The following is a 27,970-nucleotide window of genomic DNA, read 5'->3' on the forward strand; positions in this document are numbered from 1 at the left end:
ATAAAGAGTTCGTTCTCACCATCAGGGTTCTGAGAGTCGCTGTCTCGGGGGATGGAGTACAGGTCATACGTGCTGTTCTCCAGATTAGTGGCTCTCTGTAGAGGAGACAGAACATCGATTACACACACACACACACACACACACACACACACACACACACACACACACACACATCCAGACAGACAGACAGACAGACACACACAGAGGCACACACACAGACAGACAGACAGACAGACAGACAGACACACACAGAGGCACACACACAGACAGACAGACAGACAGACAGACAGACACAGACACAGACACATACACACAGACACAGACACGGACAGACAGACAGACACACACACACAGACAGACACACTGCTTCTTTAGTGTTAGTGCTGGAGCTACGAGGCTAATGTAGCCAACATGTAACAGAAGCTTATACCCCACTGATTAGCATGTTGCTAATTGTCACACAGTGACAGAATCCACATAGCCAAGTCTGTTCAGGGCTGATCATAAACTTTCAGCATGTAGCACTGGTGCTATAAAAGCTGCAAGTGTTGCAGAACATTTTTTTTTTGCACAGATAAAAATGACAACGATCTGAAAAAGTAAAGAATCTCAGTAAGTGTAACAAACTGCCATTTTAGTAAATTGTGAAAAAAACAGATGTAGTAGAAGGTTTGTATTTTAATGTTCAAGTTGTGAAACACACAGAACTCATTTTCTCTGCAAAAAATCAGATTTATCAAAAACGGGTGCTTTAGCACTCAACAAGCCTTTTTTCTGCGTCTTTGAGCGCGAGGAAACCCACACCAGCAGGAACACACCTTTAGTTGGAATCATACACTGGGTCAAAAAAATGGTATACTACCTAAAGAAATGACTCAGCGATAATTAATTCATATTTAATTAAAATCTTCATTTTACTCAGTTAATTCTACATAATAGGCTGAAGACAGTATACATGCTAAACATAGCATGAACAGCAATGGGGCGTCTCTGAATCCAGACCCGAATTTAAGCAGGCGAACGTCAAATCACTGCTAGCTGTATATGTGCCACTACAGCCCCAAATTAAACAAACTTTTGGGCACAGTGTACATCATCAGACCCTTTGATTACAAACACCTTGATACGTTCTATAGTGCTTGGAGTACCTGCTGGACAACAGAACTTACCCCACGTTGCAGCCCGTATGACTACGCTTTAGCAGTATGGAAATATTTAACACACCACATATTTAGAATAGCTGACGAATAACTGAGAACACTGTACTGCACTGAGCAGCCCTGCTTTTAGAGACACTGAACAATGATGTGAGGTGAGCGTGCGACAGTTTAGGTGTGCAGTTAGCATCATGCTAATTGGTGCACAAGGTTTCATTTCTTGTTAGCTGCTTTAGCCTCGTAGCTCCAGAGCGAAAACTAAAGAGGCAAACTTCAGACACCAAACACGTCTCGGTTGATTGACTACGTGTGAAGTACGGAAGCGCAACCTTCACTGCCCACATATATTCATGCGTCCTTTACGGTGACCAGGATGTTAAGCAAAACATCCACTAGAGGGCAGTCCAGAGTCTGGTTTCTGACAACAAACATGGTGATAGTGGAGGAGGTCACAATGTTTCTACAACTACGGAAGAGGCGGAGTTGTAGACGGCTGTGGTCTGTGAGGCCATTAAACTCTTCGTGATTTGAACGAAGAATTATTTTCACTTTTATAACCAATGGAAGAAAACTGTCTTTACTGAGAGTGTCTTTAGTAGCTACACTGCCCCCATGGTTTCGGGCGGTACTGCTCCGTTTCGTCCGTGTCTAAGTTTTCAGAGAACGTGCACAAATACAGACGAAATGAAGGCAGAGTATTTAACACTGAGCACAAATTAAGGGGGAAACGGAAATTTGTCACTCTAACATGGAGCGCACTGAATTAACACCCAATGTACAGAACGTGAACGTGTGTCTTCAATACTCACAGTGCAGAGCAGGACGGCGTTCTCTGCAGGGTTGTAGGACATGCTGAACACGGGGAACTTGGAGCCGCTGTGGAGAGAACAGAGGAGACAAATCAGTGAGAGAAACAGCTCTAAAACAGAGAGATGACCGAGCTGTTTAAACCAGCGCTGGAGGCCCACAGTCCTGCACACTGCTTTCCCTGATCAAACACACTTCAGCCCAGTGATGAGCCGGTGAGCTGGATCAGGTGAGCTGTGAGCAGAGAAAACACTGAAACGTGCAGGGCGGTGTGGCTCCAGGTGCAGGGCTGGGGAACACTGGCTTAAATACTGTAAGAGAAACAGGCCGGTACCTGCGCAGCTGCATGACGGCAGTGTCTTTGCTGCTGTTGAAGTCGAGCTGGCGCAGGAAGCGATCCTTCACATAGTAAAGCATGTTTCCATACACAGCGTACGCAGGACGCTCACGTTCCAGCTTAAACACCAGCATCCCGCTGTCATGACCTGAGAAACAGAACCAACACTGAGCGAACATAAAATCAGAGACCCTGATCCCAGTTGAGTTCTGAGTCTCTGCGGTAAGTTTCTGAGTCAAGTATGTCTCTGAGGTGCAAGTTCAAATCAAATCCGGTGTCTCTAAAATGCAAGTCCGAGTTAAGTATCGAGGCTCTGAGGTATGAGTTCGAGCTGAGCATCCCAGGTGCGAGGCCGAGTCTCAAATCTTTGAGGGACAAGTCCGAGTCAAGTCTAGAGTCTCTGCGGTTTAGAATTTTAGTTTAGTCTTGTTTTTCATTGCAGGGATTATATTTTGCAAAAATAAACGCTGACTAAACGGCTGTTGTGTTTAATGACAAATAACAAGCCTTTCGTTATAGATACACTGACAGTCTGAAGGACAGAACTGAAGCACTACTCGCAATAAATGAGTTTAGAGGTAAGAGAACAAGGGGCTGCAGCCTGATGCCTACTTCTGTTCACTAACAGTTTTTTCCATGAAAGATGGTAAACGAGAAATGCACAGAAGACCATGAGAGGCGTTTCAGCCACACGGTTTTACATTTCCAGACACTACAGCACATCTAAACAGCATTATTCTAGATTTCAAATATGTACTAGTTCTTCAAAACGAGCACCTGAATAAACAAATACTCCCTTCTTCTTCATATTTAGTGCAGTTCACAAAGTACCCAGTAGGTGACGACAAAACTGACACGCTGTATTATCAATGTTACTGGCTGCGCCAGATGCTATTAACATACAGACACAGTTTACACCCATCCAAACGTGAGCCCCTCCCCCAGAGCGTGCAGCGTGCTTTACCTGCGGCGAACAGGTTGAGGTTGGGATGAGCTCCGAGCACCCAGAAGCGGTCGTGGTCTCTGCGGAAAGTCTGCACACCGGTGCGTTTGGACATGTCCCACACACGGATGCTCTTATCCTCGGAGTTGGACAGGATCAGCTCCTGACGAGGGTGGAAGACGGCACACGAGACGTTGTTGTAGTGCCCCCTGCAGGTGTCCAACTCCCACGCCTTTGATTCTGTATACATAGGACAGAGGGACAGGGGGCGGAGTCAGAGAACACAACACACATCAAACAGCATCAAGACAAAACTATGCTTAACGCTGTTTTAAGGAGCACATATGGGGGGGGGTTACTAAAGGGAAACTCCAATGATTTTTCTAAAGTTCTGCATAATTAAGTGGTTAAGATGTAATCAGAGAGGTTCAGAGTGGTTTGGTGTGAAACGCTCCGTTCTAGATAAACTTACCGAGTCAGAACTGTTCACAGTGGTGGTGATAGGAACCAGACGTCCACCTCTAAAAGCTCCCTCACAGAAAGTTCCTACAGTAAATGTTTATGAATTCACTGCCTGATGACTGAGACACTGTTTTATGATAGTTTTGAGCAGATCTTGGACTAAAACGTATTCTTACTTTCCACTTTTGTGGACTGAGCAAACACTCTGACTTTCTACATCTCAAACACTGAATTAAGCTGAATTTTGAAAAACCAGTGGAATTCTCCATTTAGACTGCTTGGTTTTAATTAAGTGGGGAAAAAATTAGGAAATCTTAGAGCCTGAGAGTTTACACAGCACTCCGACAGAACTCCAGAGATAAAGTCCTACAGACACTCCTGAGGGTCCAGGCAGCAGCTCCGTGTTCCTAACAGATATAAAGGAGTCATGCTCTGTGTTTGGACCTCACACACACTCACCGTTCATCCTCCAGATCTTCACCTGCCGGTCATCAGCTCCCGACACTATTAGGGGCATGCTGGGGTGGAACGCGGCCCAGTTGACCCCTCGATCGTGACCCTGAGGACAGAAGTCAAAGTTTCTTCATTCATTAGTTCATTAACTCTGTACGTTACAGCAGAGCTACATTTCATACCCAAATACCTCCAGCTTCACCGCAGCTTCCCATCCTGAGACATTTTCCCATCCTGAGACATTTTCCCATCCTGAGACATTTTCCCACAGCATTTTCTCTCTCCACGATCTCAGCACCGAGAACGGCTAACGCTAACCAACGCCTGAGGCTAACGAACGGCTGAGGCTAACCAACGGCTGAGGCTAACGAACGGCTGACGCTAACCAACGGCTGACGCTAACCAATTCTGCTAAATGAATATAACAAACACTAGCAATCTCTGCTAACTAAAAACAGCTAACGCTAGCTAACTCTGTCTAAAAATGGTTAACACTAACTCTGCTAAATAATAAAGGTAAACACTATCTAACGATGCTAACTGAAAATGGCAGACGTTAACTAACTCTGCTAACGGAAAATAGCTAATGCTAGATAACGCTGCTAAACAAAAACAACTTACCCTAGCCAACCGAACATGGATAAAGTTAGCCAGCTCTGCTAACTGAAAACTGCAGACACTAACTCTCCTAATGAAGAACAGCTAATGCTAAATAACGCTGCTAACTGAAAACTGCTAACGCTAGCTAACTCTGCTGACTGAACATAGATCAGGTTTGCCAGCTCCACTAACTGAAAATGACGGACACTAGCTAACTCTGCTAAACTAAAAAGCTAGTGCTCTGTTCAAGAGAATAACTGGCACATAGCGCCACCTGGTGTACTAAAGTAGCAACTGTTCAAGCCCTTGCTGTTGATATCAAATTAAGGAACAGATCAGCATCATTTTATCAACAGTAACTCAAATGTTCATTATGTATTCAGAAAAACGGAAAATAAGTTCCTAAATCGTGCATTTAAAAACTGTTACCTGGACATAAGAAACAACTCAGCCAAAAGGCTCTTCCTAAGCACTGAAAGGGTGTCTGAACTTACACACGCCACGTTTTCTCTTTTCCAATATGTTAAACTCAGTAAAATGTGCAGGGATGTGTCATGTTAAGTGTGTCTCTGTAGAGTGTAGTGCAGAGTGTCTGTAGTGTTAACGTCTTCAGCAACACGTGGAATTTGACCGGGGTGCCCAAACTTTTGCACACAATAAGAGCCCAGCGAAACTCTCAGGCGGAGCCTTTAATACTCAGAGCTCCTCACCTCCAGCACGTGTTTGACCACAGCGTCCGACGCCCCGAACAGATCCACTCCCGTGATGCCACGGACCTCCGTCTCCACGGCGCCCGGAGACAGGTTCTTCTTCCTCAAACCTGGAACGAACATTTACAGTCCGGCGCACACGGAGAACCCGTTTACAAGATACACAGGAGAACCCATGACAGGAAGAGGGAACAGAAAGGAGGAACATTATAACTGTTACACATCCGTAAACAACATCAACAACAATCAGAACATCAGAACATCAGAACAATCCACATTCCCATACACACAAACACAGTGTATCTGTTGGGCTGTTAAACACACACAGGTACTGACAACCACAGAACCTCCTCCCCATCCTCTCCTAATCTCAACCCAAGAACCTCCTCCTCATCCTCTCCTAATCTCCACCTGAGAACCTCCTCCCTGTCCTCTTCTAATCTCGACCCAAGAACCTCCTCCCCGTCCTCTCCTAATCTCGACCCGAGAACCTCCTCCCTGTCCACTCCTAATCTCGACCCAAGAACCTCCTCCCCGTCCTCTCCTAATCTCAACCAGAGAACCTCCTCCCCATCCTCTCCTAATCTCAACCCGAGAACCTCCTCCCCATCCTCTCCTAATCTCAACCAGAGAACATCCTCTCCTAATCTCGACCCAAGAACCTTCTCCCCATCCTCTCCTATTCTCGATTCAAGAACCTCCTCCCCATCCTCTCCTATTCTCGATTCAAGAACCTCCTCCCCATCCTCTCCTAATCTCAACCCAAGAACCTCCTCCCCATCCTCTCCTATTCTCGATTCAAGAACCTCCTCCCCATCCTCTCCTAATCTCGACCCAAGAACCTCCTCCCCGTCCTCTCCTAATCTCGACCCAAGAACCTTCTCCCCATCCTCTCCTATTCTCGATTCAAGAACCTCCTCCCTGTCCTCTCCTAATCTCAACCAGAGAACCTCCTCCCTGTCCTCTCCTAATCTCGACCCGAGAACCTCCTCCCCGTCCTCTTCTTATCTCAACCAGAGAACCTCCTCCCCATCCTCTCCTAATCTCAACCCAAGAACCTCCTCCCTGTCCTCTCCTAATCTCAACCAGAGAACCTCCTCCCCGTCCTCTCCTAATCTCGACCTGAGAACCTCCTCCCCATCCTCTCCTAATCTCGACCCGAGAACCTCCTCCCCGTCCTCTCCTAATCTCGACCTGAGAACCTCCTCCCCGTCCTCTCCTAAATCAATGTTGGACTGATGAAAAGCAGGAACAGCATTGTTTCATCAAAAACACCTCAAATGTGCATCAGCGGCATCATAAACAGTCTGATTCTGACAGTTATCAATAGACGTAAGTCAATCAGTCCTGATCATTACCAACTCCAGCTCCAGATCTGTGCAGGTGATTGAGTAAGAGCAGGGGTTCACTACGGGGGTTCTAAAGGTCTGATTAGGTAAACAGAGGAACACAATCAATGGCAGAAAGAAAGTTCTCTACACCCTTTCAGGAAGTTCAGAGGAACACTGCTGAGCTCAGAGCTTTATGGTGGTCAAGGTTCCAAAGGAGGAGGAGTCCAATCCAGCCTTCACACTGTGATCTCACGGCCCTATTTTCCAAAAGTGGGAAAACTGACTATGTACTGAGGAGTGAATGATACAGTTCAGAACCCTGAAAATAATGTTTACAAACTACTTGAAACTTCTACTGAAAAAGGTTACAGGCCTGTAATGTTATATATTATACAGTAATATACCATCAAAACACAAACCTCATACAGTAACTTAATCAGAAATGCAAGTTAATGGAGAAATTATTTTTTCAGACTAATTTCGGACTATTTCTGTTGGTCTGTTCATCTTAAAATTTTGAGATGCAAAGTTTTGCCCCAACAGCAAAACCAAAAAACCAAAAAAGGGGCAAAAAAGATAGCACTATTTAGAAATATCTAAAAATAAATATGACTATTTGAAACAAATTTTTAAATAGCTAAAAATAACGAATACTTAAAAAAGCTCAAAACATCTAACACTACACAATCTATCACATATCTATCACACCATTTGTAAAAGAGCTAACAATTAAAAAAAACAGCTAACACTATTTTAAAAAGCTAGGATTATTTAACCATTTCTGCTGGCTTGTGCTGTTGTGAGCGAACAGCTAGACTTCTTCTCCCAAATAGAGAATAACATACACAGCGCCACCTAGTTTACTGAAGTAGAAACTGTTCAAAGTTAAAGCCTTTGTTTCAAATTGCGCCGAGAATCAAATCGAGACAGAGACTTTACTATGATTTATTACGCAGTGCATTAACTTTGTAAGGACTGCTTCACACGGGGGAAATAAGACCTGGAGATCACGTGAAAGCAGCGTTCCTCTGAGCTTCCTCCCAGATCAGAACGAGAGAGAGAGAGAGAGAGAGAGAGAGAGAGAGAGAGAGAGAGAGAGAGAGAGAGAGAGAGAGAGGGAGGATGAGATGTGGTTGATCTCAGCACTAAAAGTATCTGCTGTGTGAATAAAAGCCCAACAGAGTCGGAAGCTGAGCTGAAGTGCAGGAGTGGATGTTTCCGTCGGGGCGATGGGACCAAACTGAAGCGAGGTGGAGGGGGGGGTGGATTTGGTGGACCGATGGAGTGGTGGAGGGGCAAAATGTGCTCTGGTGGGACGCTGGGCGGGGCTAGAGAGCGAGGATTAGCACATGCATGTGTTTACATGGTTATGAATGTAGGGATATAAATGGGGTGAGTCATGCATTTAGTACATTAACAGTGCATTAATATTACAGAAATGCTCATTAATTATGTGAATGGAAAAATAAACAGTGCAAGCATAGGAATATTTTTATTAACTAAGATATTAATAATTAAGTCTTCATTTGATTAAAAAGGTCACTTTGACAGTCTGAAGTAGTTAATACTGGACATTAGGAGCAGCCAGATCTGTAATAAGTGTTTGTTCTGTTCTAATAGCCCACATTTGTTGAATGGGCGGGGCTAATCCGCTGTAGGCTGAATGGGCGGGGCTAACAAGTCATTAATGACAGACTAAATACTCGTTATATAAATAAAGAAATGGACAAAAACAGAAGAAAAATAATCTACTGTGACTTTGTAAAACTGTCAGTCAATTATTTGTAGTTTGCATTAAATTTTATACACACTGCAATTACTGCCTTTCAATGAAGCTGTATGAATGAAGGTATTAACAAATGTATAAGGTGTATTATTTAGGTCGAGCTGTTATTCAGTACTGCAAATGTACCAGCAGTGATCCAAACCAAACAGGAACACATGCACATCAGCACACGCGCGAATAAACACCGCACTGTCCTCTTCATTCGGCTCAGTGTCTTTAATCACTGCTCATGCTGCAGTAATTCTGCTTCATCAACACTAAAGACCAGCATGTTCAGCTCTGTTCCTCAGCGCGTAGAGGAGAAGCAGTGAGAGGAACGGAGGGTCGTAGCTGGAGATGCTGAGATGTTCTCCTGCATGCTCTGATCGAGTGAGTGAGGAAAGTTAGCAGGTTAAAGACGTTCAGTCAGAGATGAAGAGAAGCAGAGACTGAGAGCACAAATCACAGCTCAGTGACAGCATGCAGAGACACTCAGACCCCTCTGACCAACAAACACTCAGATAAACACCCACAAACAGCAGCACAAACACTGAAAACGCTTGTCACACAACACTGTTCAACAGCCTGGAGTCACTCACCATCACAATATTCACTCCCAATTAAACGATATTAACTAATGAGATTTAGACTTAAAGAGCCCATACGCTACATTTTTACATTTTATAGTCACTTATAACATTAATGTGTGTTTATTTAACAAAAACAGCCCAATTAATTTTGACTCGCCTCTCTTTGTCCCTTTTAACTGAACAGGCTGTTTTTGTGACTGTGTCTTTAAGACTGATATGCAAATGAGCTCTGTTGTGATTGGCTGCCCTGTGTTGCGCTCCATTCTAAAATCAGGCTGGCCTGAAACTCTCCTTATTCAGTGTGAGTGGGCGGGGCTAAACTGCCGTACGCTGAATAGGTGGATGTGTGTAAATGTGCTGGCTTTTGTGACATCACAAAAACGGTAACTTCAAAATCTGCTGTTTTTCCAGCCAAGATTCCATATATGGACTGGAGAGTGAGGGGAAAATTTTCAAAACATTACAAAATAAAAACTGAAAATCTGTTGCTGTAAATAGATATTAAGACTATTTTTCATCATACAGTAACTTCATTTTTCAGAACAAATTAAGTATTTAGAATATTACTTTTATGAGAACGTCATTCAAAAAAAGAAGTCAATTATAACAGAACTACGTTTGGACATGAATTTTATTAGAACTGCATTCTATTAATTTTATTAAAGCGATATTAATGTTATTAGAACATCATTCTAGATATTAAATTATTAGAATGTCGTTCTGGATATTAATGGTATTAAAACTTCATTTTGGATATTAATTTGATCTTTTGGATTTAAATTTTCTTTTTGGATTTTAATTTTATTCTGGACTTTACTTTCATTAGAACTTCATGCTGGCTGTTCATGCTGATGTTTATCAGAACTCTTGATGTTCTACAGCTTTCTGAGTCACTTTAGAACCTTCTACAGCTCTGTTCCTCATTTCAAACTCATGTAATATTTCTTTATTTACATATTTTCCGTCTATCTAGAGACTGTCAGTGTTGTGTGAACAAAACAGAGACTGAGCTCCCGAAGAGTCGCTGTGTTTTCAGTGTGACTGCGGTCGTCTGCGGGCGCTCAGTTGTGGTCAGTCAGTCAGTGGGGGGGTGTCTGAGTTTAAAGCCCACAGAGTTTCTTGCCTGTACACACCGGAGAAGAGGAGATAGAGATTTCACTCCTTTATCTCCTCCTCTCTCTCTCTCTCTCTCCACACCAAACCCCACCCCCCACCCCCACCCACTGTTGCCCGTCCCTCGCCCCTCACCGGAAATATCCCACACTCGCACGGTCTGATCCAGACTGGCCGAGACCACCAGGTCCTCCGACGGGTGGAACTGAGCGCACATCACGTAGTGATTATGACCCGTCAGAACACTGAGAGAGAGAGAGAGAGAGAGAGAGAGAGAGAGAGAGAGAGAGAGAGTATTAAATAAAACCACAATGTGTAATAAAGCATTAAGCAACTGAAAGCTTTCAATTAAACAGAAGCCATATCGCCCCCTACACTTCCTGTAGTGTATTACAGTCTGTCAGAGTGACTGTGTGGATCATACGAACATTATAGAGGCTTTTTAAATGAAACAGTAGAAGCCATATCGCCCCCTACACTTCCTGTAGTGTATTACAGTCTGTCAGAGTGACTGTGTGGATCATACGAACATTATAGAGGCTTTTTAAATGAAACAGTAGAAGCCATATCGCCCCCTACACTTCCTGTAGTGTATTACAGTCTGTCAGAGTGACTGTGTGGATCATACGAACATTATAGAGGCTTTTTAAATGAAACAGTAGAAGCCGTATCGCCCCCTACACTTCCTGTAGTGTATTACAATCTGTCAGAGTGACTGTGTGGATCATATGAACATTATAGAGGCTTTTTTAAATGAAACAGCAGAAGCCGTATCGCCCCCTACACTTCCTGTAGTGTATTACAATCTGTCAGAGTGACTGTGTGGATCATATGAACATTATAGAGGCTTTTTAAATGAAACAGTAGAAGCCTCCTCCACTAAGAGCGAATAAATCAAGATAGATAAGGTTTACTAATAATAGTGTTCATTTTTTGTATTTAAACCTTTAAGTGACGTTTCAAATCAATAATTTTTAAGTAAAGAACATCTACAAATAAAATCCACGTCAACTGTGTTGCCTAACGTTCAGCTTTTTGGACTAATCGTTGCTTCTCGAAATAAATACAAAATCAAACCGAAAACCCGAACACCCAGATACAGAAACACAGACTCACCACACACACGTCCTGGACTGCCAGTTCCAGATGCGGATGGTCTGATCATCGGAGGCGCTGAGGAGCCAGGGGTACTCCTGAAAACAGCAGACAAACAAACAGGACGTCAGGAAAACAGACCAAAAACTGTCCTGCTGATCACATCTTAACTTTAATGCAGCCGTCTGCACTTTAAAACCATCACAAGTTCACACAGCTGCATCTTAATTAAACCGGAGCTGAAAAGATGTTTTTAGTCTGGATTTATGTTAATTGTTAATCTTTCCCATAAAGCAGTGGAGGCAGAATAACTCACATGGTGGAAGAAGGTGGTGCGGATGTAGTCCAGGTGACCCAGCAGGGTGAAGAGACAGCGGCGCAGTTTATAATTCCACACCTGATAAAAACAGACAAACATCATTATCAAGAAACATGCTCAACAGAACCAGAACCGCATCAAGAAGCGCTACATTATAATATAACAAACTTTGTATTTTAGAGAACAAACAAAACACAAAAAATTATAAAAATAAAATCAAAATATGATTTTATATGAGCAAAAATGGTTCAATTAATCCAGTAATTTTAAATAAACAGCACGATTTACTGACTCATATGATTGTTCTTCATTTTTTTCTCTCACATTAAATGACATATATTAATATCACTATTGAATAACGTATTAATATAAGTAGTTTAGCAATATCAGTCTTAATATATACGTTCATTTATCATTTTACAAATCAACTCAGAAATCAGTCTTATCTTTAAACGTATAAATAACCAAATTTCACAACAGTAAATTTAACGTACATCATCTTCATCAGTGGGATTTCTGCTAAGGTCAGTAAATCTGTGTTTTTTACTGACCCAATAACATCAGTCAGTCTTACTTTATCCACCATTATTTCTTTATTATGCTGAGATCAGACCTTTATTTTGTAGTCGTCTCCTCCTGAGACAAACAGAGGCTGCTGTTTGTGGAAGTCGATCCCTCTGACCGGACCTGCACAACAAAAACACAGACGTCAGACGACAGATACGGAACCGAACGCTCCGATACTGCGCATTTCATTAGATACGTTAATATGTTAAATAAAAATAAATAAAAAGGTTATTTGTAAAGGTGACGATTCCCAAAATGCAGAATTCGGTTCAATATGACAATGATCTCCTTATAAAAGTGTGAGCTAATATGTTAGCCCAGAGTTAACACACGAGCTATAGACTAATATGTTAGCCTCGTGCTAACACACAAGCCATGAGCTACAAAGAGGATCACAATGCGATGTGATAAGATACGAGAAAATGTGTTGTTATCTGGTGTTTTTGTACCATCGTGCTCGTCGAACTTGTCGATGAGGGTGCACATGCGATAGTCCCACAGCTGGATGACGCCGTTGTGCAGGCTGGCGAGGATCCAGGGCCGCTTCGGGTGGAAACTCAGCCCTGAAACAGGAGGACAGACTCATCAGCGCTGAAACAAACACCATCACTCACTGAGCAGAGGAGTAAAGAGGAGAGAGTGGCAGCTTAATGCTGTCTGACCAGCGCAGGACGCAAAGCTGGGCATCACTTCAACACTTCCATAGGACCGTCTGAACCACCTCAACACTACTGAGCAACAGAAACGTCAGCGATTCAATACAGAACTTCAGTACCCAAACAGTCTGATCAGCATCAGTGATCCAGTAAGATCGAGGCTGCTGATTGGCTGTCTGAATTACACTCTATATGCACGTTATTAACGAGGGGGGCGCTTCTTAGTTACTCTGTAAACTGTTGTGGTTCATAAACATCGACTTCCAGCACCACAAACTCATTTTAGTTTTAGGCCAAACCCACTTTTGGTCTGTGCACAAATTATTTTATCTGCTAAACATTTATACAAAATTACAAACATCACATAACTGCCTTTTATGTGAAGCTTTCTCTAAAAGCTCCCTCACAGAAAGTTCCTACATGAAATGGTTATGAATTCACTGCCTGATGACTGAGACACTGTTTTATGATAGTTTAGAGAACTTAAACTCCATTCATGGTGGAGGGATACATGCAGGGCGCTGTGAGGCAAAATAGTCCCCAAAGAAAACTTATTATTTCAGATTTTCCACTATTTTCCATCATCAACATTCCATATAAACTCAGAAGACTCGTGTAGGTTCACTGGTGGTTCTGGATAGTAAATAAAATGTCTATAGTTGTGTTGTAGTCATGGCGACCCCTGGTTCCTATCACCACCACTGTAAAGACATCTGAACCATTTCACACCAAACCTCTCTGAATCTCTCTGATTACATCTCAACCACTGAGTTAGAACATTAAATAGGTTTAATTAGAGCAAAAAACATATTAAGCATCATATCAATTCAATTTTCTTTCTATTTTCAAGATGAGACAGTACCCAGCCATTAGCTGAGTTATCATTAATACTATATATAATTTATATAAGGATAATAATAACAATAATAATAATACATTCTAATAGCTCCAACTCATCAAAACACATCTTGATTTTACACATAACTTTTCCACAAAACTCTGCCTTCATACCTGTTGACAGGTGACGACATTTCCCAGCTCGTTAGATGAACAAAGGTCATTATCAGAGATCTGATTCTGTTTATTGCATTAGAAATATAAAAAAACCGTGTTGTAAGTTGAAGAACCCACACGGGCCGAATCTGGGTCTAAAGAAAAGGCTAAAACTGACATCTTATTCAAATTATTCCGGTCCACCTTAAAAAGTAAAAGCAGCAGTTACGTTCTGGGGCCCTGGACAGGAACCAGCATGTAACTGTAGCACCAGTTAAGGTGGAACAGAATCATCCGAACAAAAAGCTGACACTTAAATCATGACCAACTATGAAGATGCTTGGAAAGGTGGAACTTCAGCTTAATGTTGTAACGCGAATGATTCGGATTCTAATGTGAACAGTGGGTGGTTAAAACCGAATCCGGTCCTGCAGCACTTAAGGTGGAACTTCAGCTCCGTGTTCTGAAGTCAGTGTTTCGGACTGTAATGTGAACAGCGAGCGGCTAAGACCGAGCCGTGTCTAACACAGTACAGAGTTAGCTTAGCTTCCTGCGCAGCACCCAAACAGCAGCGAGAGGCCCCAAAACACGACTAACATAGCACACAAGACACGCTGTTGCTTTAGATCAACACTATCATATCGATTATATTAGTGTAATTCATTCCCTTCAACTCCTAACAGCCAAAAGCTCAAAGAGCTGTTAGCCACGAGCTAACGCTAAAGCTAACCGGCTACCTTAACTCCAGACAGGCCGCGGCGTCTCTGTCAGCGGATGTAGCTCCTAAAACAGCAGATTAAAGCTCATATTCAGGAAATACGGGTGAATCTACCTGTAAATAAACCTGTAACGGCGCGGCTGAACGTTTAACTCTGGTTCTGAAGCATTAGCCGTTAGCCTGCATGCTAACCGCAGCAGTAATAATAACTCACCCTTCACTCGAGCAGACTTGGTCTCGAATTTGGTCAACATCTCCTCCGGACTCAGAGACGCACACGGACCGTGCCGTTACACCGAAATACAGGTTAATGTCGCAGAAGAGTGGCTGTTCTCATGAAGAGCGCAGTGAATGAGCAGCTCTTCTGCAGCTGACACGTCTACAGAAACTCCACTAAGGCTCAGCGCTTCAAGATGCCTGCAGTGGAAGCTCCACGTCAGACCCAGGGAGGAGGGCGCGTCCCGAATACAGCGCCATGCTCCCTACGGAGTGCACTACTGTCTAGTGGACTGAAGGGAGTGAGCTGGTTAGGCCATGAAGGAGCCCTGGGCTGTGTCCGAAACTGAGGCAGCTGTCTCGGGCCTTGGAAATAGGTGAAAAACAAGGAATAATAATAGGAAAGACGAACAAAACAAAAACAAATATATTGACTGAATATAAATAAAGGTATATTATAAAGGTGAAAAGGTTATTTTGCGTACACTTTTTACTGAACACACTCTTAACACATGATCCTTTCACTGCTAGATTTAGAAAACAGACGAAATCAGAAGCAAAAACAAGAGAATCCAAACATTCCACACTCATTAATGATCTTACCTCAGTTGTACATTTACTACACTCTTTAAAAAGATCCTTCTTTAAGGGTTCTTCAGTAAAGATGTTTCTACTTAGAACTATGAACACTCAAAGAACAGTTTGCATGATTACGTTGTTCTTTACATCACAAATCGTTCTTCAGATTGATGGAGAATGTGCTGTATATGGTTCTATATAGGACCTGTTTGAAAAGAGTTCTTCTATTGTAACAAGCTTGACATCGTAACAGTAGAAGAACCCTATTTTGGTTCTATATAGAACCATATTCTTTACTCAAGAACCATTGAAGGACAATCTTATTGGTTCTATGTAGCACCAAAAAGGGTTCTGCTACTGTTATTGTCAAGCTTGCTACAACAGAAGGACCTTTTGGTGCTGTATAGAACCATATACAACACATTCACCATCAATCTGAAGAGCTCTTTCACACTGCAGAGAACCATTTAAGCATGTGAATGGTTCTTAGACTGTTGATTGTTCTATAGAGAACCACTGTCTTTACTAAAGAGCCCTTGAAGGACCTTTTTGGGCTACCGTAAAGAGAGCAGGGCAAAACCGAACACTTAGTTTTTTGCTAAATAATTTTGGAACTACACTATATGGCCAAAAGTCTGTGGACACCTGTCTGAATTATTGCTTTCAGGTGTTTTTGACTGTTTTATTTTCTTTTGGGGAAAAAGATCCACTTGTTTATCTCAGATGCCAGAAACGCACTCATATCTCTCTCTAAAAAGTCTATTATAATTATTGTGCACGAAATAAAATGGCTGGAAATAAAACAAAAGACCACACAGAACACAAACTTTTCTCTTTTTTTTATTTCTTCCACTGTAATTCTGTACTTTGTTCACAGTCTGTAGATGATAGCAGGTCCAGGTGTTCACTGTGAGGGAGTTCGCAGTTTTCAGCTGAATTCAGTGTGACTGGTTTAAGTGCATTGGGTGTTCAATGAACCCCTGAGTGTTCGTCTTATGTGCTCGTCTCTCACTGTAATCCATATTAACCATAACCCATATTAATCCACCTAAATATCAGTCTTCATATGCGAGTTCAGCCTGCGCTCTTAAAAACACGGTCCTGCAAAGGTTTTTAGTTTTAGGTTTAACGACAGTGGTTCTATATAGAATCATAAACGCCTGAAGAACCATTTACATGCTTAAATGGTTCTCTGCATGGTGAAATGGTTATCCAGATTGATGGAGAATGTGTATGTGGTTCTATACAGCACCAAAAAGGGTTCTGCTATTGTAACAAACTTGACATCTTTACAATTGCAGACCCTTTCTGGTGCTATACAGAACCATGTACACATTCTCTGTAAATCTGAAGATCCGTTTCACCGTGCAAAGAACCATTTAAGGATGCAAATGTTTTTTTGAGTGTTTATGGTTCTATATAGAACCACTGTTTACTAATGAACCCTAGAAGAACCATCTTTAAGAGTGCATGCAAGCCTATTAAAGCCTATTAAACTCTGCATCCTCTCAGCTTTCAAAATAAAAGCTCACTTTTTCCAAAATAAACATTTTACACCACTACCCACTGATCTGAGGTATTCTGGGTGTTAAATGTCATGTTTGGGAAAGTTAACACAACACACTGGAGCACAGTCACCTGTACAATATGACACTATTATTATTATTATTATTTTTTTTTTTTCATGGAGGCTTGTTGGGAGCACTTAACATAATACAGGTCTGTAAGAGGATCGGGTAGACTTTAAAGGAATACTCCAGCATTTATTTCAACCTATTTGTTGCATCTTTTTACCTCAGACAACATGGGTTTTCCATACGTCTTCTATCAAAGTACAGGAAAAGCCACTGACTCAAAACACACTTAGAATAGAAACCATTGCCCAGTCAAATCAGGCCTACACAAAACAAAAAGAATCACGAGGCCTTTACTGAATTCATCCTGGTGACTCTAATAAACAATTCAATATCCTCCACAAAAGGAAGCTATTAGCACTCATAGTTTTGGTGCGCGTCACTGAAAGAGCATGAACTATTCACAGTAAAACTGCATAATAAAATGTGAAGAACACTATCAATGTTTCAGAGGTCCGTGTCTTAGGCAGAGTTGCTACTAGTGGTAATAAGCACAGTGGAACAGTAAATATACACTAGAAACCCCATAGAGGCCAGTGTAAAGTAGCATTATTTTTTGCAGTGGTTTAAAAAAAATAATTGGAGAATCAATAGAGAACCAATAAAGAATGGATCAAAAAATATTTTTCTTTATTATATTCCATGTAAGTGGAACCATGAACATTCACTACAGTTGGCTTGGCACTCACACAACATCTCAAAGAGATGCTAGCTGAAATGAGCGTTATTTTTGAGTGGTAAAAATAATATGAGGAAAATTTAGGCTGAGAATCAATAAAGACCAAATAAATATGTTTATTATACCATTGTTGAGGAACGCTTTACCTCTAATGCGCTCGGTCTTGTGAGGAAAAGACTCTTTTCTACATTAGACAGTGCTAGCATTTAAACTTCGATGTGTTTTTCTTTTTAAATATTACACATAATTTTAATAGAACTGAAAACTGCAGTAGGTTAAGTCATTAGATCCTGTTTAGCTACTGCAGCGACAGCCTTTCAGTGTAAAATAGGATCATTTACACCTTATTTTATTCAGGGTTTTACTTCATGGCTACAGTGATAGCAGTGAGCTGCCAAGTTAGCCAGTATCTAGCATCTTAGTGAATGGGGACAGCGGCTGCTTTATGTAACACCGCCGTATAAAACAATTACAAACACAACCTGACTGTTCAGCTAACTTCTACCTCAACTACACCTCATCCAGAAGGTCCTTCTTTAAAACGATTTCGCCCTGGGACCGTCACAACCTGTGTGAAAACAACATTAGCTAACGTTTGCTAATGTTTGCTAGCAGCTATTGTAAGCCACCTAGCTAGCATTTTACGTGGCAGCATTTTGGTGAGCAAAAAGAACAATTTCTTAGTATTGATTAGAGATTATTATGTAGAGATATATAGAGATATTTTCCAATTAATTTAACTCATGACATTCATGTAAGCAACATATGTGATTTCAGTCAGTGGAGCTGCATCTGTGGTGGCTAACTGATGACACTAGGTTGAAAAACGCTCAGGTATTCCTTTAAAATGGACACTTCTTCTGCTTTAGTGTCAAAAATGCTTTTGTAAACAGGTTGAAAAGATGCTAGAAGGCAAAACGGACCAATTACATCCATCTCGCCCACCTTTAAGGGAAGCAAACAACATCCAACATGCAATTTCAGTACAAACTGACTGGAGAAAACACACAAGGCTACTTTAGTCACAGTACAGATGGGCTCATGATGGGGAAACAATGAAGTTTGGCCCTCATCTCAAGGTCTCGCCTATTAAAAAATCCTTTTTTGGTCACTGATCAGTTCTGAAAAAGAAATTTAACTAGGTTTCAGTATGTTCCAAACAATTGTACACGATGAATTATTATATATAAAAGCAGTAATTTAATTATAGCTTATTAAATTGACGGTTACTATATTTATTCATCCAACATCCCTCCTTTAAGACGTCTAACAGCCAGAACTGCAAACATGACACCCACCCACCTCCTGCAGTTTTCTAATTCTCTGTCATTAAGAGCAGAGGCACAGGCTTCTAGCCGTTCGACTCATTATCAGGTGCAAATGTGCAAAATTTGATTTTATCAATATATATCAGCCCACAGGTGAACCCAAAGCTGCATTAAACCGGTTTAAGGAACCGCTCTGGAGCGGCTGAAGGAGATGAAGAGTGAGGAGGAGGAGGAGGTGTTTTACAGGAGTTTTTGTGGGTGTTCACTCAGATAAACTCCATCAGCTCCATCCTGAATCAGGAGGAGCTCAGAGCAGCACGGCACAGCCTGGCTCCCTCACATCACCGAACACTGCTCTCCGCCGGCCGCGCCCGGACCACCAGGGAGGTGCAGAGACTCGGGATCGAAGTTCAAACCGGGGGGCTGAGGAGATCCACAGGAAAACAAACAATTACTGAGAGTGATATAAAGCACATTCAAATCAGCACTAAGAACACAGATCAATAATAATAATCATAACCTCATTAATCAGCCAGGACATTTTAGTTTAGTCTTAATGTTAAAAACTGACAAAAACACAAATATCACACACGTCTCACACACATTCCTCATAAGTGTCACAAGCAAAATTGGACTGAAAAGCATTTTTACCTAAGAAAAGTGCTTTTTTTGCTCACCAAAATGCTGATATTTACAAGATGCAGAGCTTTGTAACACCTAAACGGAGTTCAGTCGTATTTTCTCGTTAACAATCTGGTATTTACAACCTTTCGATGAGCACCGAACGCAGCATAACAGCACACGTTAGCTATGTTAGCCTCAAAGCTCTTTTGCTAACATTTTGTGGTATTATTAATAGCTACTTATTAGCTTCATTAGCCTTGTAGCTCCAGGACTAAGCTAACAGTTTTTGAGAGCTACACTGGCCCTGCAGTTCCCATGCTGAATTAACATTGTGTGTTAGCTACATTAGCCTCATAGTGTCACTGCTATGCTAATGTTCCTGGTTATAGCCTCATTACTCGAATGCTAAGCTTCCATTACTTGTTCATTTCTTTCCATGCGGTGGGCGCATCTATGAATGAGGACCCAAACGGAGTTTAGCAGTGTTCACTACAACCGTCTGGAATATGCAGCCTTTCGACAAGCTCCCGAATGGAGCATAACGTTAGTTGTTAGCTACATTAGCTACAGGACTAAGCTAACATTCTTAGTTAGCTACAGGACTAAGCTAACATTCTTAGTTAGCTACAGGACTAAGATAATATTCTCTGTTAGCTACAGGACTAAGCTAATATTCTCTGTTAGCTACAGGACTAAGCTAATATTCTCTGTTAGCTACATTGGCCTAGGCTAAATTAACATTGTGTGTTAGCTACATTAGCCTCACTGCTCCAGTGCCAAGCTTCCATTACTCGTTAGCCAGGTTACATCAAGCATGTCTTAGCTGAACGACAACATTTGGGAAAATATGAAGTTTCATGTTTTTCATTTAAGTGTTGCTTTAAAGCAACGCTTTTCCACGGAGGGGCGATACTCACTGCCTCTCCAGCGAGCTCTTTTGGCGGCTGGCCCAGGTCCTGCAGCTGAGCCGGAAAACAGAGATTTAGAGAAAATACACATCAAATACAGAGCAAACAAACCCTTTAAAGGGGACTAATTATATTATATGTTTTCCCCTAAAGGGTTCACTTATAACACAGTGTGAATGGGCGGGGCTAAACTGTAGGCTGAATAGACAGAAACATGTAAAATAGTTGCTCTTCTTGACATCACAGAAACAAATTTAAGGCTGTTTTTGAAGCTATTTTCCATATATGGACTGTATGGAACATATTAATACTACATCAAACTACTACAAAAAAAGAAAGTAGATAAATAAATATATGAATAAATAAGCAAATAAAATCAGTTTTCAATGATGTACAAGGCCTTCCAGCAGCTTCGGTGTCTGTGTGTGTACAAAATAAAACACATTTACGTTGCTATGGCTTAATTTGCATGCCATCATTGCAATGGAGCCTTATTTACCTTCTGCATGAGTTCCAGAATGTTCTCAAAGCTGCTCTCTCCATCTGAATCTCTCTCAAACTGGCTGCAGATCTCCCCCATGATCCTGTGCTGCTGTTCGTATCTGTGGAGCTCCTCCGGCGGGAGAGACTGTCGGTTACTGTTCAGCCACTCAGGGTACTGAACACAAACACAGCTCTGTTAGCTGATCCACACAGACACTGAAGAAAAGCCATTTCTGTCTTATAAATCTGCCTTAAGTGTCAATTTAATTTAAATAAACTGTTAAACACTAAACTGCTGACGACTATTTAACTTTAGCACCAGTGAATACGAGGCTAATGTAGCTAAAAAGCAGTGTTAGCTTAGCTCAGGAGCTAACCCTTACAGAAAACATGCAAAAAACACTTCGCACACTTTACATGTTAAGAATGTGTGACGACTTCTAAACACGTGAGGTTTTGAACATTCCACATGTGAAATACAGGTGACTTTTATATAAATAATGAGGCTAACGAGCCTACAAGGAATATTAGCTGGCTAATGTAGCCAACAAGTCATGTTAGCTAGCACTAGCATAATATAGCTAACAAGGAATATTAGCTTAGCCCAGGATCTGAGGTAAATATAGCTAACTAGTATAGAACTGGAGCTATGGGAATAAAGGTAACAATATAATATTATACAATATTAGCTTAACGTAGGAGCTACTAGGATAATGTCGCTAATAAGAACTAGTTGAGCACTGGACCTACGAGGCTAATGTGGCTAACAAGCAATGTTAGTCCTGGAGCACAGAGAACAACGTGGCTGACAGTTTTGTTAGCTTAACACCGCAGCTACATGGCTAACGCACCTAACAAGTAGCCTTAGCTTAGCATAGGAGCTACGAGGACACAGGATGAGGCAGCTTCATACGCGCTGCTGCACAATTATACGGGATACACTGTGCTGCACTGCCAGTGCGCTTCATCTGACTCATTTATTTAAACAGGCCACTGATATTTTGATTAAAGGGGCAACACAGCCCAAAACTAGCATGTCATTTGTGATGTTATGCAGTGTTCTGTAGCATCAGACGCCTCAGCCTCATCAGTCTGACAGACTCACTTTTTTGCATTGTTTTTAAGATGTTGTTCATCAAAGTTCTCCAACTACAATACCCAGCATGATTTACTGAAAAACGCTGTACAACATTTGGGAATTTCTCCAGCTGATGTAGTAAAAACAGATGTGATATTCGGCTTCCTATCAGCAACGTGAGCCATCCTTCTGCATTAGCCAGCTAGGAAACAAAATCCAAATAGCTCATCCCCAAAAATCAGCCACTGTAGTTTCTCCTCCCACCTTCGCGATGCATCATAAAAGGGGTTTTTCCTTGTTTTCCAAACACTCTAGAAACTAGTAGGCACATTTATGACCGATCTGAATTACAGTGCCACTCTGGCCACTTAAAGAGTAAATAATGTTATTTATATTCTGACTTTTTGCTAATAGAAAGTGCTGGAAAAGGCCTGCAGTCTGGCTGCTACTGTTTATAGCTATGCTAACACCCTGTAGTCCATGTTTATAGATCACAGTGAGTCACACAGTATCAGAAACCATAATCAAGACTGTTGGAGACACTGAACACCTCCACACACTCTGAGACGAGCGTGAGATGATTTAGGCCTGCAGTTAGCACCATGCTAATCGTTAACACAAACAAGTATTACTTGTTAGCTGCATTAGACCAAAACTAAACAAGCAAACTTCAGACACCAAACTTGACCGTCATGTCTTGGTTGACTCATGACACTCTTAAAAAAGATGGCTCTTCAAGGGTTCTTTAGTAAAGGCAATGGTTCTGTTTAGAACATGAGTTCTGTATAGAACTATTTCATGCTTAAATGGTTCTTTGCATTGAAATGGTTCTTCAGATTGATGGAGACACAACAAAGGGGTTCTATACTCACAAGCTCGACATTGTAACAATACAAGAACCCTTTTTGGTGCTATGTAGAACCTATATAGCACTCTATATATATTCTATATAGCACTCATGGTTCTAATCAGACGCACTGCCATTACTAAAGAACCCCTGAAGAGCCATCTCTAAGAGTATACATTTACAGTACAGAAGAAGGAACTTGATTTTGGTAAAACTATTGCTTTAAGTTCTGAGGAAAGAACCCATAAAGAGTCGGGGATCTAGAGCACATCTCACACTATGACCAGGCGTCTCACTGACCTTCTCCGTGATCTCTTTGAGGGACGGGTAGAGGACATCCTTGGACAGGAGGTTCTGCATGATGGACTGCATGATGGGCAGAATATTCCCATCATCCCCTGCTCCTTCACCGTCATCCAATCCCAGCCCTTCCAGAGTCTTAGCCAGATCGTCTCCGGCCAGTCCGGCAGCCTGACGTACACAGAGAGAAGAACCTCAGCCATTCACCACCACTCAGACCAGGAGAGCCCACAAAACAGCACTCAGCCTCACTGATCAATAACAATAATCAGCCTATGATAATCAATACTGCTGCAGGGATTATTCTCTGACTCAACAAAGGAGATTAAGAGACGCACGCTCGCCGTTTTAGGTTTGGTAGTTAAAAGACACCTTAAACCACAAAACACTTTCTGAAACTTCAAAGCTTACAAACATTTTAGGGAAAAAAATTAAGGCCACGCCCACTTTTAAAATCCTCTGTATCTCAGATACATTTACTGTACATTAACTTTAAACTCTACAGCAACACCGTCACATCAAAGACATGGCAGCTTTGTTTTTGTCATTTTGTCAGTTTTAATTTATATATATATATACATATACATATATATATATATATATATATATATATATATATATATATATATATATATATATATATATATACACACACACACACACACACACATACACATACATACACACATACATACATACACACATACATACATATATATATATATATATAGAATTTATAGAAAAATGTCATATTTGAGTGTCTCTATAGAGAACGTGTTCACTTATTTACACTTAAACCAACAATAACAACATGTAATTTAAGCAGAGGTGTTGACATTTTTGCATATGACTGTATGAATTTCAATCGGTAACAATGTTGGATATGAAGGTATTTGTAAAGAATAACAGCTGGTGTAACGCACTTGGTCAATAAACATTTTTATTCCTTTAATTAAGGTGGTATTAATTATAAAGTACCATTTATATTTCTTGATTGTGTTTCTTCTCATCTTATAAGCATATAAATATGTAAACATTGTATGTATTTCACTGCCATCGGAACAAAACCTCGTATCTCCAAAATGGTAACTTTACAGGAGTAGGAAAAAACCTACTTTACTTTTAACGTAAGTCAATGGAAGCTGAATTTTTCCAAGTCGTTCTGGGTCGTTTCATTTGGTCCATTCATCATAAAATCTACACACAATGTGAAGAACAACAAGCATTTTCAAGTTAGGTCAAATACTGAAAAACAACAAAAAACAGAGATACGAGGTTTTGTCGTAACACACACACACTACTAAAACTCTCTGATTGTGGTATCAGCTGTGTGAGGTGAGGTGCTCTACCTGCAGGTTGTCTGCGTTTTTGGCTAATCCGCTCAGTGTCTCTTTGAGACAGGAGGTGAACTCCTGCTGTGAAGCTGGATCTGATCCTGAAATCAGTGAACGATGTTAAAGACAGTTACAGCACTGAGACAGACAGCAGGGGGCTCAATAACAGGACTGCATGACACGTTATTATAGTGATTAAATCACATTACGGTATTCTTTTCTGAGGACACGGTGCATGATACAATACTTCATCATCATCATGATAAACTTTTATAATACCCTGAGTATGAATATCGTTAGTACTGAAAGAACACTGACCGATTTAAAGAGGGAACATAACCAGTCCGGCTTAATGGATTTAGTGTGGTGGCTCTGCTGGGGCTTTTGTTCTGTACCACCTTATCAAACCTCAGAAAAGTAAATCCTGTGATGTATATCGTGTATTATGGCTGCACAATATTGGAAAAAACTGACACTGCAAAATTTGTTTTCCGAGATATGGAAAAATACAGGAATTTTCACCAAAGAACTTGAACAGCTCTGCCTGGAAAGAATGAACCATTCTAGAATGATTGGGGTGATTTTGTGAGGGAGTGCATCTGTATAAAAAAAAATAATAATTAAAAACAGCTGAAAAACGACTTTTTACTCTGAAGACTTTTTCGAGTGTAAACCAGCCTTTCAGCGTGTTTACACAGAAAAACTTCGGATTGTGTGAAGGTCCCACTACATTAAAATCACATGAGTTTTGTTGTCTGGAGGAAACGTATTTGGTGTAAATAGGCTTTAACAGTCCTGCTCTGCCCTCGATCAGTATTGGCTATGATTTTTTAAATCGTGTAGGTTTTTAAGCCTTTTTTAAAAGTGGCTCTGCTGTTTGTTTGGTAGATTTGCTGGTTAATCTGCTCTGATTTAATTCGCTGATAAATATCCTGCTTGGTGAAAATGTCTTTGGTGATATTTTTTCTTTTATTCTAAGAGTTCTGGTTCTGACGTACCGACTTTGCCCGCAGCCTCGGAGAGTTTCTGGAAATGCTGCAGCAGCTCCGGCTCCTCCTGTGCCAGTTCGGCCATCGCTCTCTCCCACTCCTCCTTCGCCTGGTTCGCCATCTCGCCCTCGAACAGAGATTCGAAGAACTGACTGTCCTCCAGGAGAGGCGGCTGTGGACCAAAGACATGCACACAGTCAGAACTGACCGCTGCACACAGACCGGGCCAGTCAGCACTGACCGCAGCATGGAGACTGGATCACTCAGAGCTGACTGCTGTATACAGACCGGATCAGGAAATGGATCAGTCAGTCAGTCAGCGCACCCTAAACAGAACCAGAAACACAACTAGAAAAGGAAAGTCCACAATCAGTCTCTCCGTTAGCTTATCAAAGCCAGCTAATAACGCTTGAAAAATCAAAGCCGCTGTAAATAATTCTTGATAATTAGGATTATTTTGTGATGATTGGTTGAAGGTGGTGAACAGTTTACAGGTAAGAAGACTGCTTTCTGAAGTTAAATTGTTTATTTCCATTGTTTGGATTTAAATATTGAAGAGTTTAGAATTTTGTGGTTGCTATGGCATCCAGGGTGGAGGTAGGTGGTAGCCAGGTTGCTTTAGGTGGTTTCCAGTGGGCTGCTATGGTACCCAAGGTGGTTGCGTTTCAGGTGGTTGATAAGAGTGTTGCTATGGTATCTGAGATGGTTGCTAAGGCATTGCGGGGTGTTTACTGTAGTATTATAGTTGATTGTTGGGGTGCTTTGTTACCTCAGGTTGTTGCTGAAGTGTTGCTAAGCAGTTCATATGCTATTCCATGTGGTTGCTAGGCTGTTGCTATAGTATTGGAGGTGACTGCTATACTGTCTTTGGCCTTTCTTCTGCATTTGATAGGAGGTTGACCATAAGAATGGGACACTCTGGAGCAGCCCAAGGTCACATGATCCTAAGGTCACCATACCCAGTGCAGGCTAGAGGGGTATAAAGCCCCCCCAGTACTGGGCTGTGGAGCAGTGGAGCTGTGCTCTCTGGAGTGATGGAGCTCCATCCCGTACCTCTGGGATGAGATGGAGTGACCCAGAACTGACCATCCAACAAATCCTCACAGCAATGTTCAACATCCAGTGTAAAGCCTTTCCAGAAGAGCAGAGGCTGTTACTGCAGCACAGACTCACCATTAACACCTTCACTACAGAATGGAAGCTAGGACAGAAGTGATGTTCACCTTTGACCCAGAACTTTTCGCTTCTGCGCTGGAGGCTGCAGCGGCTTCAGGCGCCGCACGAGGCGCACTGGTCTTCTCAAAATCATCAAGAGCACCTGAGAGAGAGAGAGAGAGAGAGAGAGAGAGAGAGACAGAAAGAGACAGAGAGGGGGGGAGAGAGACAGAGAGAGAAAGAGACAGAGAGAGGGGGGGAGACAGAGAGGGGGGGAGAGAGACAGAGAGAGAGAGAGACAGAAAGAGACAGAGAGGGGGGGGGAGACAGAGAGAGAGAAAGAGAGAGAGGGAGAGAGGCAGAGAGAGAGAGAGAGAGGGAGAGAGGCAGAGAGAGAGAGAGGGAGAGGGAGAGAGAGGGACAGAGTGAGTACCTGTCACAGGTGTGCATCCAGGTGTGACCCACTGACCTCAGCCGTAAACCGCAGCGGGAGAGGAATGTAATACAGCACAGAGTCTACAGGTTAACTGGTTTACACTGTGTTTGGAGGCTGACAGCGCCCCCTGTCGGAACCTCCCCGCTCCACCTTAAATGATGCAGCAGTTACTGAATTTCCAGTAAGAAGCCGATTTCTGCTGCTTTGTTCGTGTCAGTTTGCTCTAATCTCATTTAATAAACTCTGACTGTATTTACTGCCCGACAGTTTATGGTTTGTCCGCTTTGATCTCAAACCTTACTGTCCAACAGCTCGTCCAGCTCCGAGTCCGCGGCCTGCTGCTCCGCCATCTTCACACTCCGCAGCACGGGGCGGAAGTGACGCGGAGGTGGCGTCATTCCACACGGTGAAGGTCCGACGTAATTAAATAATCAAAACAAATGATAATAACTAAAATATATAAATATAATTATTTTTGTTGTTGTTATATAATATATTTTCATTAAACATAAACTCGAGATTCCTCTCATGCTCAGCACAGAGTGGAAGTGATGCGACGGTGGCGTTATTTCATACGATAAAGGTCCGTGTTAAAAACAGAGGCATCATCAAAAAAACACGAGGTTAATAATAAATACATGCATGTAGTAATTAAACATGTAATAATCATCATTTTTGTTGTCGTATCTCTAGTATTTTTATTATAATTGTTTAAATATTTTATTCATTATAATTGTTTAATAGTTTCTCATTGTTGTTATTATTACTAATAAATATTTTAAAATACAACACCTTTTTCCTTATCTTGTTTTTTCACGTTAGTC

The 27,970-nt window shown here is 41.6% G+C and overlaps 2 protein-coding genes across 3 annotated transcripts in view; both read right to left on the reverse strand.

The window, feature by feature from the left end:
• copa (COPI coat complex subunit alpha) overlaps positions 1–15,067 on the reverse strand; it is a 28,357-nt gene extending 13,290 nt beyond the window's left edge. The window contains exons 1-12 of one of the 2 annotated variants that reach the window (XM_036596082.1): positions 14,831–15,067; positions 12,699–12,812; positions 12,296–12,369; positions 11,680–11,760; positions 11,385–11,461; positions 10,404–10,513; positions 5,470–5,579; positions 4,166–4,265; positions 3,266–3,484; positions 2,299–2,449; positions 1,967–2,033; positions 20–95 (exon numbers count right to left, since the gene is read on the reverse strand). In XM_036596082.1, coding sequence (XP_036451975.1) covers positions 20–95; positions 1,967–2,033; positions 2,299–2,449; positions 3,266–3,484; positions 4,166–4,265; positions 5,470–5,579; positions 10,404–10,513; positions 11,385–11,461; positions 11,680–11,760; positions 12,296–12,369; positions 12,699–12,812; positions 14,831–14,870 — 1,219 coding nt within the window. In that variant the 5' untranslated portion in view covers positions 14,871–15,067. Of the gene's footprint in view, positions 1–19; positions 96–1,966; positions 2,034–2,298; positions 2,450–3,265; positions 3,485–4,165; positions 4,266–5,469; positions 6,600–6,671; positions 7,870–10,403; positions 10,514–11,384; positions 11,462–11,679; positions 11,761–12,295; positions 12,370–12,698; positions 12,813–14,830 lie in introns of those variants that run through there. The other variant, XM_036596083.1, reaches the window with a different exon arrangement.
• Positions 15,068–16,235: 1,168 nt separating this feature from the next.
• Positions 16,236–27,528, reverse strand: pex19 (peroxisomal biogenesis factor 19). The gene is made up of 8 exons (XM_036596334.1): positions 27,448–27,528; positions 26,779–26,873; positions 25,565–25,727; positions 24,582–24,667; positions 23,233–23,403; positions 21,024–21,182; positions 20,534–20,578; positions 16,236–19,415 (listed from the first exon to the last, which is right to left on the reverse strand). The coding sequence occupies exons 1-8, from the start codon at positions 27,494–27,496 to the stop codon at positions 19,329–19,331; spliced, it is 855 nt and encodes a 284-aa protein (XP_036452227.1). The 5' UTR covers positions 27,497–27,528; the 3' UTR covers positions 16,236–19,328.
• Between the last annotated feature and the right edge of the window lie 442 nt (positions 27,529–27,970).

The sequence above is a fragment of the Colossoma macropomum genome, unplaced genomic scaffold (genome assembly GCF_904425465.1).
Source record: "Colossoma macropomum unplaced genomic scaffold, Colossoma_macropomum, whole genome shotgun sequence".
Lineage (NCBI taxonomy): Eukaryota > Metazoa > Chordata > Actinopteri > Characiformes > Serrasalmidae > Colossoma > Colossoma macropomum.

Excerpts from the sequence above, each read along its gene's own strand:
- pex19 (XM_036596334.1), bottom strand. The coding sequence starts at position 27,496 with ATGGCGGAGCAGCAGGCCGCGGACTCGGAGCTGGACGAGCTGTTGGAC. Across the intron at positions 24,668-25,564 it reads CGAGGCTGCGGGCAAAGTCG|GATCAGATCCAGCTTCACAG; the intron begins GTACGTCAGAAC and ends CACTGATTTCAG. Across the intron at positions 20,579-21,023 it reads TTCTGGAACTCATGCAGAAG|CTGCAGGACCTGGGCCAGCC; the intron begins GTAAATAAGGCT and ends TTTCCGGCTCAG.